Raw genomic sequence first — 14,503 nt, forward strand, 5'->3', positions numbered from 1 at the left:
TGCACCTTTCGGGTTTTTTTTTTTTTTTCGAATTCATTTACGTCTGTGAACAGATGATGTATGTGCTAATTGTAGATCTTACCAACCAACGGATTGTTAAGCACGTGACTCTCTAAAGGTAAGACGAGACTCACACCGAGACCACGACTCACCCAGGAATGAAGGTCCGTACGTGGCTATAGTGTACATGTATTTGGCTCAGCATGCTTATTTTGTTAAATTACTGCTGATCTTTTTAGGCACTCAGACAAAACAAAGAATCATAGTGAAACCGAGCGACCATTTATTCCAGAAGATAAGGAATTAACATTTGTGGTAACTAATATACAGATAATGCAGCATCCCCCATTCTTTGAAGAAGACGCGCTTATACAAAACAAATGTAACAACACGTAACGCAAGGAATCAAACATTTTGTCCATATCAACCGAACAGAATTAATCAACACCATAAACACTTGACAGTAGTTAATTCATTTTAGCTGCACTTTTTTTTTAGATGCACTCATAATTATACAGCCACCCTCGAACAACTATATTTGACACTCACTAAAACCTCTCTCACTTTCTCACAGACATCTCTCACACATTCATTTACATCCGCGCGATGTCATATAAATGTTACATTGAACAAAACCATTCGAAATTAATCTAAAATCTCTGAGGAAGAATTCAAATATTTTTTGGTTGGTTTTTTTTTCAGAATAGATTATCTCAATGTACAAAACACAAGGAGTGCCTGACCTCTGACCTACTACTACTCATTAGGTGTATTTCTATGTAGGCATCCTAAGCACTAATCGTGCAACACACTGCTCTTGCTATGGTGCCGCTGGTTCCGGCAGGCATGTTGGCCCCCATGTAGGTTACGCATTTATCTGTGCGTCCATCACCTAAAAGTGACATATTTTAAAATAATGAATTGTGTTGTAAAAGTGTAAAGCCAGTAAAACCGAAATTTATACAGGACCATATGGCTCGCACGCAAAAAAGAGAAAAGTACTCAGTCAGGAACAAATGAAGAAAAGTTTTAGATAAACTTAAGGACTGAATGACAAATAAATGCTTTAAGTTTCTCAACTGCAAGAAAATAGAATCATCAATGGAACAACAGATATAGTAAATCATATTTAAAAGCTTTTTTTTTTCAATTGGCCTACTTATTCATATCTTCGAGAAAAAAGTCACAAAACCGCCACAAATGTCACATTCTTTAAAATTCAGAAGCCAGGATAGATTAGCAGTTCTCTCATACAGTTTTTTCATAGATCTTGAATAAATGTACACAGAGCTCAAATAAAAGTAAATGACTACTTTTGCCCAAATATTGCAAATATTTCACCCCCACACAATATAGACCTCAAAACTTATTTTCATGAGCTCTTTTCCTCTTGAGAAGGCGATGTTCTTTCACAGGATTCAATTCATAGATTCGTCAGTTAAACTCTGATAATATATAGTTAAATTTGTGTCAGTAAAACGGCAAAGAAAATGGAATGTATTCCATGGTCTAATGTCAACTCACTGAGAATCGTGGCACCGGCAGATTTACCACTAACAGCCCAGTAGCTGCAGGACACCATGACACCGGTCGGGCAGGTGACACTCACGCTGTCACCATACACGAGGCTAGAAGAGTTCACCGACATCACCACGATACAAGTAAGGTTTGGTGCCGAGCAACATGCTGCTGATACAATGGAACCTGCGTCAGACGAAGGGCAGATATTAATCGATCTTTTTCTGAATTTAAGCGAATGATGAGCGATGGTAATAGAATGCCAACCTGGGCAGACAGAATAACGAGGGGCAAATAACCCCTCCACGTCACCCAAGGAGTCAGGGGCAATAACTAGAACAGGACATCAGGTAATCTGTCACAACCAGGGCAGCTAACTTCACCGTTCACGACTGGAAAGGATGAAACTATTAATTTTCTTTTTTTTTTTTTTTAGTTCGTGGGTAATCCCTCTGTCATAATAAATTCATGCAAGAATGCACTCAGACCTGAGCGTTCTGCAGGGTTGGTGAAGGCAGGCTCTCCGCTTTGCGCGATGCAGCTATTTTCTGTCTTGTCGGGATACACTCCATCCATGTCTGGGTACTGGCTGAAGGAGCTGCATCCTACCGAAGAAACAGAGATAATTACCAGCTGTACATGTAGTTTTAACAGTCTTAAACAACACACTGGCTTTTTGTTTGTCAACAAAAGTTCATAAATGTCGGTAAGTGAAATGCATGTGTTCGCTAATTAATAACTTTGATTGTATGAGCTAAGAATTAATTGACGTTATTACAAAGCATTACTAGATTTATGTGTCCTGTGCTTACATATTTTATAAATTCAAAGCGATCAATGAGTTACTCCAGAGACAAATGCTCCATCTCGCTGCTGAAAGTTTTTTCAAACCTATGTTCGTGTTTCGGTACTGATACACGTTTTCTTTAGCATTTTTTGCAGTCTACGTATGTAACATGGCTTTAGCTGCTTAAAGTTTCTGCGTGGTGCTAACCCAGAGGTTGGGTGTTGGCAGGACACCTGGCCTCGGCCTGGGCGCCATCAAAGGCGGAGGATGGTCCAGCCACGCGGTAGTCGCACGTCAGTCCAGACACCTTGCAGCACCGAGCTTCCGCAGTGACACCTGCAACAGATATTCGGCAGACTAACTCGCGGAATACTCCTTATTTTAATGATTAATGTATATGTTAAGAAAACCAGTTTACACTTGAAAATAACTTGAGAGTTTTTTTTTCTTTTTGTACATACCATGTTAGAAAAAAAAAATCATTTATGAACGTCGCCAATCCAACAGTTGCACATTAAAAGTTAAATAAATTCTTGCATATTTATTTTAAAAGTTACGCGCAGAGCAATTACACCCGTATGCATTATGCGCACCCGTACATATTGAAATTCTACCTTCCACCACCTGGGGAAGGCGGGTACCTCTGACCAGGAGCCTCTGCTCTACGTATACCGTTTATTGTCCTTTGCAGTAAGGATGGTTTGTGGATTTGTACTAAGAATCGACATTGATTTTGGGGTTTGTCGCTATATCTATTGTATCTACATGTCTATGGCTTTGTAGCAGTACACTGGAGGTACAGCTCTTGCCACTGAGATCTCTCACCTGCAGGCGAGTTTCGACCATTGTAAGCGGTGCACACTGGGACACTATTGTTGAACACGATGCGTTCTCCCATTCTCGTCCATTCCTTGTTCTGCGAATACACCAGACACACATGCAACAGGGATTTTCATTTAGGATATGTGAACACACGACACTGACATAATTGATCAAGGAAATATTTCTGATACACTCTTGTTTTATTGCGATCAGTTATATGGTGTTTTTTTTTTTTTAGTTTTGTTTTTACTTCACTCTTATATGTGCGTGTGTGTGGATCTTCCCAATCTTTCCGTTCCTTCGTGTTCTGCATCGTGATTCTGCGTTATACATATATATTTGCACATATATTATTATTATTTTGCTGTTTGTACTTTCACTATTAAGCAAGTACTATGTTTGTTTGTTATAAATGTTTCTATAGATGCCAGTTCAACATTTTATGGTGAGGCACCGAGAAGAAGCCTGTGGAGAGCTCACCCCATGCAGACTTGTGCAGCCTGTCATCACCTCGCCTGCTTCACAAGTCACCGACACGTTATCGTTTTCTTGTTTGCCAGACACGGCGCTGACGACAGTGTGACAAACCATGGTGGTGTCGGTGGTTGTGGTGTTTGTAGACCCTAGACTGGCCTGGGCACGATGACTTCGACACATGGGTAGATAGTCCGGCGTCTCCGTGACTGTCACTGGCTCTGCTCAACAATGAGTACATTCCATGATATACACGCCTTCAATCGCGGTGTAGTTAGAGCTCAGAGCTGCATAACTATTAGTGCATCTGCTTTCAGATTAGCTCTAGTTAGTAAATATTACAAATTTTGAATTGAAAAATAATTTTAAATAATTTTTCTTTGATTATTGTCTTTTTACTTAGGTAAAGATGTCATAGCCTGGTGGACAGTGACCAGTAGATCGCTGACGGTATCAACTTAAGGAGATAATAACTAAGCAGCAATGATAAGATAGTATTAGTTTAGGTAATGGTTATTTACTAATGGAGTGAGATGAGTTAGTTAACACTAATTATGTCCTTCTAGTATACACGGGTAGTGACGAATGTCCATTCGCATATTTCTGTTGTGGATCCGTTTCTCTATTGTTCTCCAGAACCTAGTTTAGGATCTGTACTGAGAAGGCGGAAGGAGAAGACAATAAGATCTGAAAGGGGTCCATCTTGCTAAACACTATTTATACAGTCTTCAGGCTGTTGGACTTTCTCTTTCCTTTGACGTGAATGGAAATAGAAAGTTGTTTAAACGACTTTGTGTGCATCGACGTGGGTCTGCAGAAAATCAGAAAGTTTACTCAGTTGACATTGAAATTTTAGCCGCAAAAAGCGAAGGAAAGAAATATTGTCAACGAAATGGGTCATTGTAAAAATCATCGAACTTACCGGTGCTGGAGGTGATTTCAATCTGTTGCTCAATGTCAGTGGTTCCCAGAGTAAAGTTGACTATTTGTACCGCCACACCAGACCTCCTTACAATCACCTCGTAGTCGCCTTGAAAAGCACGAACTTTGAATGTTAACCCATCACCCAGGTTCCTGTTTACGTTTGTTGTCCACTCCTTTTGAGAAGGCAGCCCAGACGCTGACCTGGCTCGAGCATCTAATGTTTATACAAAGCAAAACATTATTTTCATAAAACGATTTACTTTATCTTCCTTTATTTTTATCAGAAAACGTCATTTACAGAGTACATCTACTTCGCTAATACCTATTGACATCTGTTTTTTGTTTGTTTGGTTTTTTTTTTAAAAAAAAAACGCTCCAGATTTTCTTTGTCACCTAATGAATAACTATTTTAGTAAAATCACGAAGAATTATAACGTTTATCAACTATTTCAACCTTAGTTGGATTATTCTACCCGCTGTCGCGAATTCGCATGTATATATTTTAGTTTTTATCTACAGATTGAAAGCAAGGTGATAAAGTGTTTCTTATGGTCAAACACCTTAGGTAAAAAAAATTTTAAAAAAGATACCGTGAAATTTTTCTCGAGGAATAGTTCCTTGTTGGCGTCCGTCTCAACGTCTAGAAGACTCCAGATTGCGGCCCCGTGTAACCCGGGGTGGGCGTAGAATACCCGCATGGCGTCCTCATGCCAGTCTGCGCGCTGCACGACGTCAGGCCAGGCTAAGTCAAACTCCGTCATGAACAGCTCCACTCCTGCCCTCGACAGGTAGTCCAGGCGCAGCTGTACACACCAAAGAATATGTCAAAAGTCGAGTTAAACATTTGTCAGTGTTGTTCCCGACGCAAGATCTGGCACAAGTGGTCCGAAATTCGAACTCAGCATTGATGAAACAACAAGTAAATAGTATTTTGTATTAATTTTTGTTTACCTAGAACAAATTTCTAACACACCATAGTCACGATTTAGAAGTAGACTGAAGAAAGGAGGCTTGCATTAGTGTAATGGCCTTATATCATCATTTCAAAGAAAATGGCATGTAACTAAATCACATCACTAGGTCACGATGACTCACCTTCATGAGAGTAGGATCGGGTGCAGTGAAATTTTAGTGTGCCCTTGAATACCTAGGCCGTCGATGGGTATACCTTCTGATTTATACTCCATCAACATGTCATACATCGCCTGGCAACACGAATGCATAAAAACAATTTGCAGGCACACATGAATGCATTCAAGTAAATGTATAGGTACAGCCATTATGGCAGGCAGGAGGACGAATTGATACGAGTGTGACTTTTTTCTCTTCATTTTTGAGCTCTGCCTTTTTTTCTTTTTTAATGATTTGGTTTAAAAAATGTTGTTAACACACATAAAGAGATAGCACTGAGGGTTGATCCTCTTTGCAGAATGGGAGTTGTGTTCAGACCTGCGTATTGCCTCCAGCAGTCACGCCAGTGAAGTCGTTCAAGAAAGCCTTAGCATCCGGGTTCTGCTGGTTGTAGTACTTGAAGATGTTCTTGGTGATGTTAGGATCCTGTAGCCTCTCCTCGTACCACATTCCTTGAAGATGTTCGTTCATCACGCACCAGTGAAAGAGCCTGCAGCGACAGTGCAGACGTTTAACAGACATTCATGACACAAGGCGACATCTAGCGTACAGGACCTCGAGTCATGGGAAACTTACTTTCCTCTCGTTAGGTTGACCATTTGTTGGATGTGGAAGTCCACCGTGTCCCTCAGCTCCTGGCCTTTCAGTGCCGTCACCCAGTTAGGAATATTGTCGGGTGTGTCACGATGGATGCAGTGTGCGCGCACCTTTAGCCTGAACGTGTGTAGAGAAAACAACCAAGACATTAACACACCAGCCAGCCAGCCACCCAGCCAGCCACCTAGCTGAGAAAAGTGAGTGTTAACACCTCACGCCCCGCTTCTCAACGACCTAAGGGTTAGGGTTAAGGTTAACACTATCTTTACCGTACTCACCCATTGGCTCGTACAACATCGATGGCAGAAAGAGCTTTACTGTAGTTGGGGTTTGTCTGGAAACAAATGTCACTAGATCACAAATCTGCCTAAAATATCACAAGTGTTCCAACGATATGTTTAACAGGCTATAGAAAACACGAACAAAATATAAAAAATTAAAGCAAGCATTTGCATGAAGACTACATATGAAAACAGCATTATCGTTACACGAAGTATGTCAACACTGACAATCATTGTACAACTAATTAATTTTGTATTATAAAACAAAACATTTCAGTAGAATGATCAGAAGGATTACAAGGATAGCAATGAATACTCTGTAGTATAATTATAAAAGAGTTATCACAGCACGGGTTTAGCTATTGCAACATTAATTATTACTCTAGAGTAGAAATACAAGGAACTATGAAAGCTTGACTACGATTAGCAGGGTAAGCACACCTCATTTCCGGCGTTGTATTTCCAATTAATGGAGTTGATTGTAATTGTGTTGAACCAGCTGAATACCAGATTTCTGTAATATGTGTAGTCTTTCGCTCGGAAGTTAGCGTCGTTAGCCCGCACACCAAACACAAAACTGTGTTTTTTCAGTCGAATCTGATGGATTTGGACAAATTAAAACAGGAATAAACGTTCAGTTTGACAACCAAGATTTTTTTGTTACTTGTATCGTTTGTATTTACTTATTTGATGACAGTTAATAACACGCCATTAGCTCATTGTTTTGTTTAATCGGGCAAAATGCGTGAAATGTCTTACCTGGACATCCAAAGCCGATTGTGGTACATTAGAAGGCACAGTAAACCTAGATGTAGTACAAAACAAATAGAAAGCAAATAAATACACGAATAACCTCTTCTGAAAATAGTTTTTCAAGTTAGTGTATTTACATAATTCAAATAGTTTATTATATCAACTATAGGAACTATACGTGAGATTGCCACATTAGCTGGAGACTCAGTTTACAACACCTACTGTACTCTATATATATATATAGTCTGTAATGTACCATTATTATATTGTACTGCAAAACCACTACATGAGGTCCTGGGTCACTCTACTGTACAATAGGGTCTCTCACACAAAGTTGATGTTAGACTTTCTGTAGGTGTCGATGTTCGTATAGCTTTCTGCTCGCCAGTTGGAGTTCTCAGGCACCATGAACAACTGAAGGTTGTCCACCAAGAAGTCTACGTTTAGCCTGCGGTCCACGAATAATAAACCGGCACCAAAGGAAATCTAGGTGAAAAATAAGAAACCAGCTGGTTTAAAAAAAAGCATAAATATAGACCTTTTCTGACAAATACAAACATATTTCTAATAATGTCCTGCATTAAGCACAGGCATCTCGAGGTCTTCTGAAACATTGTGGCTACTTCAGCTTGTTTTTTCGCTTTGTGCTTCAAGCACGTAAATGATAAACTGGTTTTATACGTACACCGTACAGACTGATTCTTGCAGTATTCCACCACTTACCAAAACAAGAATTCTTAAAACACATTTTAAATAAATTGGGAATGCATTTGCATAAAAGCTTACAAAAATATGGTGGAAAAAACGATGAGAGACAAACACCTAAATCCTGAGAATGTAAGTCGGAGATAGAAGGACACCCTGAAGAAAGAGGAACATTTACCTCCTGTCGCCTTTCTGTGTCATCATTTTAAAATGTTTCTAACAGCAGCTTGTTTGTCAGTGACTGATCTTTTTCATTGTTTAAATAGTACAATTTTTCTAGAAATGACTAGCTCAGTGTAAGATAACACTTCCGAACATCTATGCAAATAGGCGTACAACGACTACCATCTACACAAGAGGTCATCAGCAGGACGAAAGAAAAGTTCAAGGCAAGTTTACCAGTTTATGAAGTCATTATACGCTTTTAAAACTTAATGTATACATCAACAACGGAAGGGCAGAACAAAGGTGATTTAGGGATGAAACAAAAGTACTCGCGCTTAACTCTTCATTCAAGTTTAGGATTTATTTCTGCAAACACTACAATGATCACGCCCTGAATCATTTTTCACACAAAATTTTGGGTTGTTGACAAGAAGAAATATTTCAAAACATTGACCTCTCATCGGCGCCTGAAAGCTACCGTTCAGCATCATCCATCCGTTTGCTGACCGCGATTTACCCTTGTAGACAACCACATACGAACCCGTGGCATCTGCAATAAGCCAGAAGAAGAAGAACTTTTAGAATACGTCAGATACGTCGTTGCAGTTAAAGATCAGGAACCACGAAAAATCTTCAACGAACAATAAAAATATATAAAATTATTACAGTAGAAACTTACTACTTTTAAAGACATAACAGTACTTTGTAAACCTTGTGGGTGTCTCTTTAAGGATGTATTGGATATACAGGTGCAATGTTAGGTCACATCCTTGTGATCACAGTAAAATAAAAGTAAGACAGATAGATGGAAAGATGCACAGTACCTTCGTCAGCCCAGCCGAACTGAAGCATCACTTGAATTGGTTGAAACAGAGTGCCTTTGATGTCATTTAGAATTTTCATGTATCCAGAGAAGTCCACGCGATCGCCTTTGGAGATGTTGAGAAACTGCTGAGGCCCTTCGGTGTCTCGATCTCTGTCAACACAATTTGATTTCTCTTCTTGAACTCAGACATTTGTCTCGTGACTTTAAGTGTTTTTAGTGTAGAAGATCATTTAGTGTAACGAATATTCCATACTTTGCCTCAGTATTATCACTGGACACATACACACACGCAAGATTGAGAGACACGTACAAAAATTACCACACATAAAGACTGAATGAATTCATAGAGTATAACCTGCTCCATGTTTTGTTCTTGTTACAACTACTGCAATCAATTACTAAAATATAATCTGTTCTTGTTACGACTACTGTAATGAACTACTAAACTTATAACCTGTTCCATGCTCTAAGCGCGAAGTTGCCGTGCACCACATCTTCTGCCACGCGGTCCACCCAGAAGCTCTTGTTGTCCCACGTTCCGTACAGGTCGTCTTCAAAACTAGGATTCATCAATATGTTTGTCTTGACAACATCTCCTCCTCCTCCTTTTCCTTCATCTTCTTTTCCTCCTCCTCCCCTTGGTAAAAATGCCCACAGAAGGATGGCAATCACTGCTAAAATGATCACCACAATACCGCACTGAAAAAAAACAAACTTGTATTTTAACAATATTGTCTAACCTGGTATTAAAAGGTGTTTTATAAATAAATGTCCATTAAGTAGGTCTACAGACAATATGTAGTGTCTCACTAAGCCCCCAAAATCTTTCATGTTTGGTTTAAAAGTCGAGTAGACTATCACAGCCTCACTTATCACACATGCGATGTTACTTGTTCTTTTACTCAGACGAAAAAACAAACGATCTGATCGTGGGCTAATCCTATGTAATTGTTGATACACAGAGATAAAGTAAAATAATTTAACAATTAGCATAAATCTTGGGTACAGTTATTCCAATATAAACGATCCTCCGGTCACTAGCAGCATCAGAATTAGGAACATTTCACTCGTCCTCTATGATGTCCATTCACAAGTAAATTCAATCGCTCCTAAACAGATAATCCAATTAGAAACTGGGAGTCAGAATATACTCAAGTATCAACACAGTTAATATATTATACACAGTTGAAATAACACAACCACAAACTGCAAAGCCTTCTTCATGTCCTCTATAAACAAATTTAGGCATAATGTCTCGGCAGTGGCTCTCCCCTTCTCTTAATATTATGATGAAAAATGTCTGGGCGTTAAACTGACAAAATTGTTCCCACTCCTCAGTCCAAGGACTCATGTCACTCTTCTGTCATTCTCTCTACTGACGATTCTCTCTCCGCACCTCCCTTCCATCAAACGATTTTTTTATACCTTGTTCATACATATTCAGACAAAGTGACATCATTCATGGCTGCACTACTGTTGCTGTAGACAATAGACAGTTCTAAGGAGTCCTACTGGTGTAACTTCAAATGAACTAGCTTCTATCACAGTTGAACTAATGATGACCCAAAGGATTATTTGGTCATCATTTACTAACATTCCTTCCCTCCTATTTTACAAATATTAACATTTAATTTTATTCTAACTCATTAACTCCATTTTTATGAAATTTCCTGATCCATTTGCGATGGCGACAGGAAAGGATGATAATAATAATAAATGCAAAATGTGTAAAGCGCATACTGTTTTCTTATTCATGTATCTGCTATTCTATTTCGGGTATGATTGTACTTCAAATTTGAATTCTTACCGGGGCCATCGCCCAGCGCAAAATGCGAGAGTTTTTGCAGGATGTTGATGTTAAAAAGATGTGGGGTTTGATGGTCAGTGTGGAGGACAAACTTACGATCATAAAGGTATCTGGATAGCTTGAGTACTACCCAGGCACTCACACTTCACTGTAGCGACTTTCTCTGTCCAGAAGTTTTCTAATGATTTAAATAACTGACGAAAGCTGATTAATTTATTTCTGTAGGAGGGCAACTCTGCGTCTGTCTGTAAGACAAAAGGTTTCAAAATGTCCAGTGCAGGATACGTTAAAACAACACTCTTCCTTTCTTCAAGCGCTGTCTGACATGCTCCTGTCCAAAAGAATAGATGATGGGGCGTTCCCTTCTACAAGCTCGGTGATGGGGGATACCACGAAATACGAATAGCACTAACACCACGTCTGCGAAATTTGCCATATGTCTACGGTATTCTCCAATCAGGTCGAGTAGTGAGTGGACTTTCTTTTGTGCTTTTAGTAAGTATGATTTTAATAATCTTGCCTACGGTAAGTCATTTGACTCTAGCCTATCTCGTGCCCAAAATAAAATATTTCTTTATATCCGCTATTTTTGACGGTCTGGCCTCCAGCTGATATTGTCGGAGGGTGCCCATTGCCCATTACATTATCAACGTGTGTTGTGATTGAAACACTTTTACTGACCTCCCTTTCCCAAGCTGTAAATGTAACATCGGTTCTTCAGTTAGGTGGTCCAAAAAGAAAGAAAGAAAATTATGTGGCGGTATCACATGGTCAAGAATACATCATACAGGTCGCTTTAAAAGTGGTTTTGACCTGATTGGAGCAAGAGGAAATCTGACATATCAAGTATACGTTTTCCTGGAGAAAACCTTGTGTGTGTGTGTGTTCTTCCTTTTACATCGGACGTTTTTCTAATTTATGAGGTTAAAGTTGCTCGGCCTGGTGGAGGTTGTCATGGAGGGATCATTGTATAGCACTCTGCTCACTACAACACGCGATAATACACAACACTGCAACACAGGGAATATGTTCTCTTGATGAGCTGCCTCCATTAACATTGGAGCCTTTGGTGATAACTGAAGCAAAAAGCTGGCACTGGTGTTCTCTTACACATTGGTGTGCTCTTACACACGCTGCGTGTGATTGTGTCGGGGCTCTGAAACTAGTATGCAGAAATGCAGAAATGCAGAAATCGAACGGCACAACCGCTTGTGTTCTCGCATTCACAACCTGAATATAAAACTAATTTAGATCGTGGGCATGATGGTCACTGAACAACTGCTGACCATCCAGATGACAAGCATCAGCCATGGGTTCATGAGGATCAGTAGAGTCTGGCAGCGTGTCGCCTCATCATACAAGAACGAATGTCGCACAGTCCTCGGAAAGGGAGCAGAGCAAAATGTGTGTGTGTTTGGTGTGTTTGTGTGTGTGTGTGTTTGTGCTTATAGCTGCAATTGTAAGTAAATGGGGTTCTGAAGTTTCATGCTCTCGTTCTACATTTACACGTACCTGCACCAGAAATCTTATATTAACTGGATTTGTAAAGCGCATTTCCCCACGAGGATAAAAGCTCAATGCGCTTTATTCGAAAGACTACAAACAAACTGACATTCAACCATACAATCGTCAATAATCAGATAACACCATGACAAAAAAGTGTATGAATCGGGGAATAGGCGGACACTTGGTCCCACACGATTTTCTGAAAGCGACTGACTTTGAGGCAGGAGCTGACGGTTTCAAACACAGACACAATCTCTAAACCAAACGAATTTGGCAATCCTAAACCATCAACTTTAGTATACTTGCTCGTCATATTCCATATACAACTTCATAGAATATTACTTATAATATTACCCTATAATACTTCAGACCATTCATCACATTTCCTAATACATTTAGCTTTATCCCGCTGTTAAATATCTTGATTTCCATGGAAGCTTCGCGATTCCTTTCATGACTGGTGTTTTGATGTCAGTCAGTAGTCGCGCCATACAAAGGCGTAGCATTGTCACTTTGAAGGGAAAGAAGGAGGAAAGTAGGAGGAAAGAAGTCGGCTTGACCTACTAGCCCCGCCGAACTCTTATTTCCTGCACTGCGCTCGTCATTCAGTACGAAACTACAGTCCGTGGTATGCTCGAGTGGCTCTAACACGCCTTGCAGGCATAGACAGCGAATAAAATGAATAAATAGTAACTTGCTAACATATCATTTCATGAACAATTATTAAACTAAACTCACCCATACCTTTGAACACACCACGCTGAAGTCCATGGTGGTTGGTGATCACTTCCACAGACCTACGCCCAGTCACAGGACCTGTTTGGGGTGTGTGAGATGACTACTCCATTCGTTGGGTGGGAGAGACTGCTAGGTCTATACTCTATAAGCTATCTCACTACACATTCACCGCCGTGGTTTGTGTGACCTGTTGCAGTTAACTGCGCACCGGGATTAGCTAGCTGGTGGCGAGGGTGTCTCACTCACTCCCACAGGAAATAATATATGAACCCGCTGAGCAAGTGGCGCAATGCTCGGCATGAATGCTCTCTGTTTACGCCTGTCACTGTCTAATGTTCAAGTTTGTGAGGAACTATCTCAGGGAGGAGCAAACTTCTTTTCGTCAACCGGTCTAAAAATCATGACGGGCCGGTAACATGTCTACACACCACACAAAACCTCATAAAAATGGAATGGAAAAAAAAATGAGTGCATAATGGCGCTAATTTATGTGAATTGAATGTGAAAATTTATACACAATAAAACCTTAAAACCAGCCATTTCTTTGAAGGCATCCGCTGTCGATGCTCTTTCACGGCTCCATCAGACATTTATTTTTCTACATTGTCTATATTAGAATTTCAGCCGCTTTATTATTTATTTTTCAACAATGTCTGCATTAGAATGTTACGGACTGTCGATTTCTAAATCGTATTTGATACATTAAATTTTAATCAAATTAACCTAGGTTAAAAAGGAATATGAAAACAAGTCCACTTGATAGATGAGCCAATACAAGGACGTCCGAGGGCCGACCCCTGAGCTATATTCATGGTGAGAAGGTGGTTTGCTGGGCTTACGTGTCTTACATTTTCTTATTTAAAAAATACTTGCTCTTATTTTTAACTGATAATAAACTATAATGAACTATGTAGCTGCAGTAGCAGTCAGGCAGGCGAAAAATATCTTCGGCAATGACACAACCTTCAGGTGGGGTAAATATGATCTACAGAAAGCCACAGAGCAAAGTGGGGTAAGTGCAAACTCGGGTCTCAGCTTCAGTCCGGAAACTCCCGTGTTGTATGGTGTGGCTAGCAAACCGGCTACAGCAAGAAAATATCGCCAATTAATGTGGACCCCTACCTCCTTGATAGGCTGAATGAATTTTACGGTCGCTTTGACCGGGACAGTATCACACCAGTGACAGCCACGCCCACCACATCCCCCTACCAGCTCTCTGTGATAGGTGAGCAGAGGTGTGCAACTTATTCAGGCAACAAAAACTACAGGAAACCCGCATGCCCTGACACTGAGACTGCGCTGATCAGCTTTCTTCTCTCTTCCCAGATATTTTCAACATTTCTCTCTGCTCTCTGTCGTTCCCCACTGTTTCAAAGCATCATTCATCGTCCCTGTCCCAAGAAGACCAGAGAGTGATGTCACTAAACGATTAACGAATTCTGGAAAGACTAGTCCTTAGATATCTTTTA

General features: G+C 40.0%; 1 protein-coding gene across 2 annotated transcripts; it reads right to left on the reverse strand.

The window, feature by feature from the left end:
* Positions 1-266: 266 nt before the first annotated feature.
* Positions 267-13,365, reverse strand: LOC112554420 (endo-1,4-beta-xylanase A-like). 2 transcript variants are annotated; one of them, XM_025222190.1, is made up of 13 exons: positions 13,041-13,365; positions 9,438-9,682; positions 8,982-9,133; positions 8,612-8,707; positions 7,616-7,773; positions 7,294-7,339; positions 6,976-7,131; positions 6,532-6,587; positions 6,233-6,370; positions 5,975-6,146; positions 5,621-5,730; positions 5,116-5,328; positions 4,684-4,739 (listed from the first exon to the last, which is right to left on the reverse strand). In XM_025222190.1, exons 5-11 carry the CDS (start codon positions 7,693-7,695, stop codon positions 5,623-5,625), a joined length of 756 nt encoding a protein of 251 aa, XP_025077975.1. In that variant the 5' UTR covers positions 7,696-7,773; positions 8,612-8,707; positions 8,982-9,133; positions 9,438-9,682; positions 13,041-13,365; the 3' UTR covers positions 4,684-4,739; positions 5,116-5,328; positions 5,621-5,622. The 2 variants fall into 2 exon arrangements, with proteins under 2 accessions (XP_025077974.1, XP_025077975.1); XM_025222189.1 differs by lacking the exons at positions 5,621-5,730; positions 5,975-6,146; positions 6,233-6,370; ... (6 more) ...; positions 9,438-9,682; positions 13,041-13,365 and adding exons at positions 267-892; positions 1,525-1,704; positions 2,007-2,123; ... (1 more) ...; positions 3,131-3,221; positions 3,608-3,822 and having other exon boundaries at positions 4,524-4,739; positions 5,116-5,324.
* Between the last annotated feature and the right edge of the window lie 1,138 nt (positions 13,366-14,503).

This window comes from Pomacea canaliculata, linkage group LG13, assembly GCF_003073045.1.
Source record: "Pomacea canaliculata isolate SZHN2017 linkage group LG13, ASM307304v1, whole genome shotgun sequence".
NCBI classification, from domain to species: Eukaryota; Metazoa; Mollusca; class Gastropoda; order Architaenioglossa; family Ampullariidae; genus Pomacea; species Pomacea canaliculata.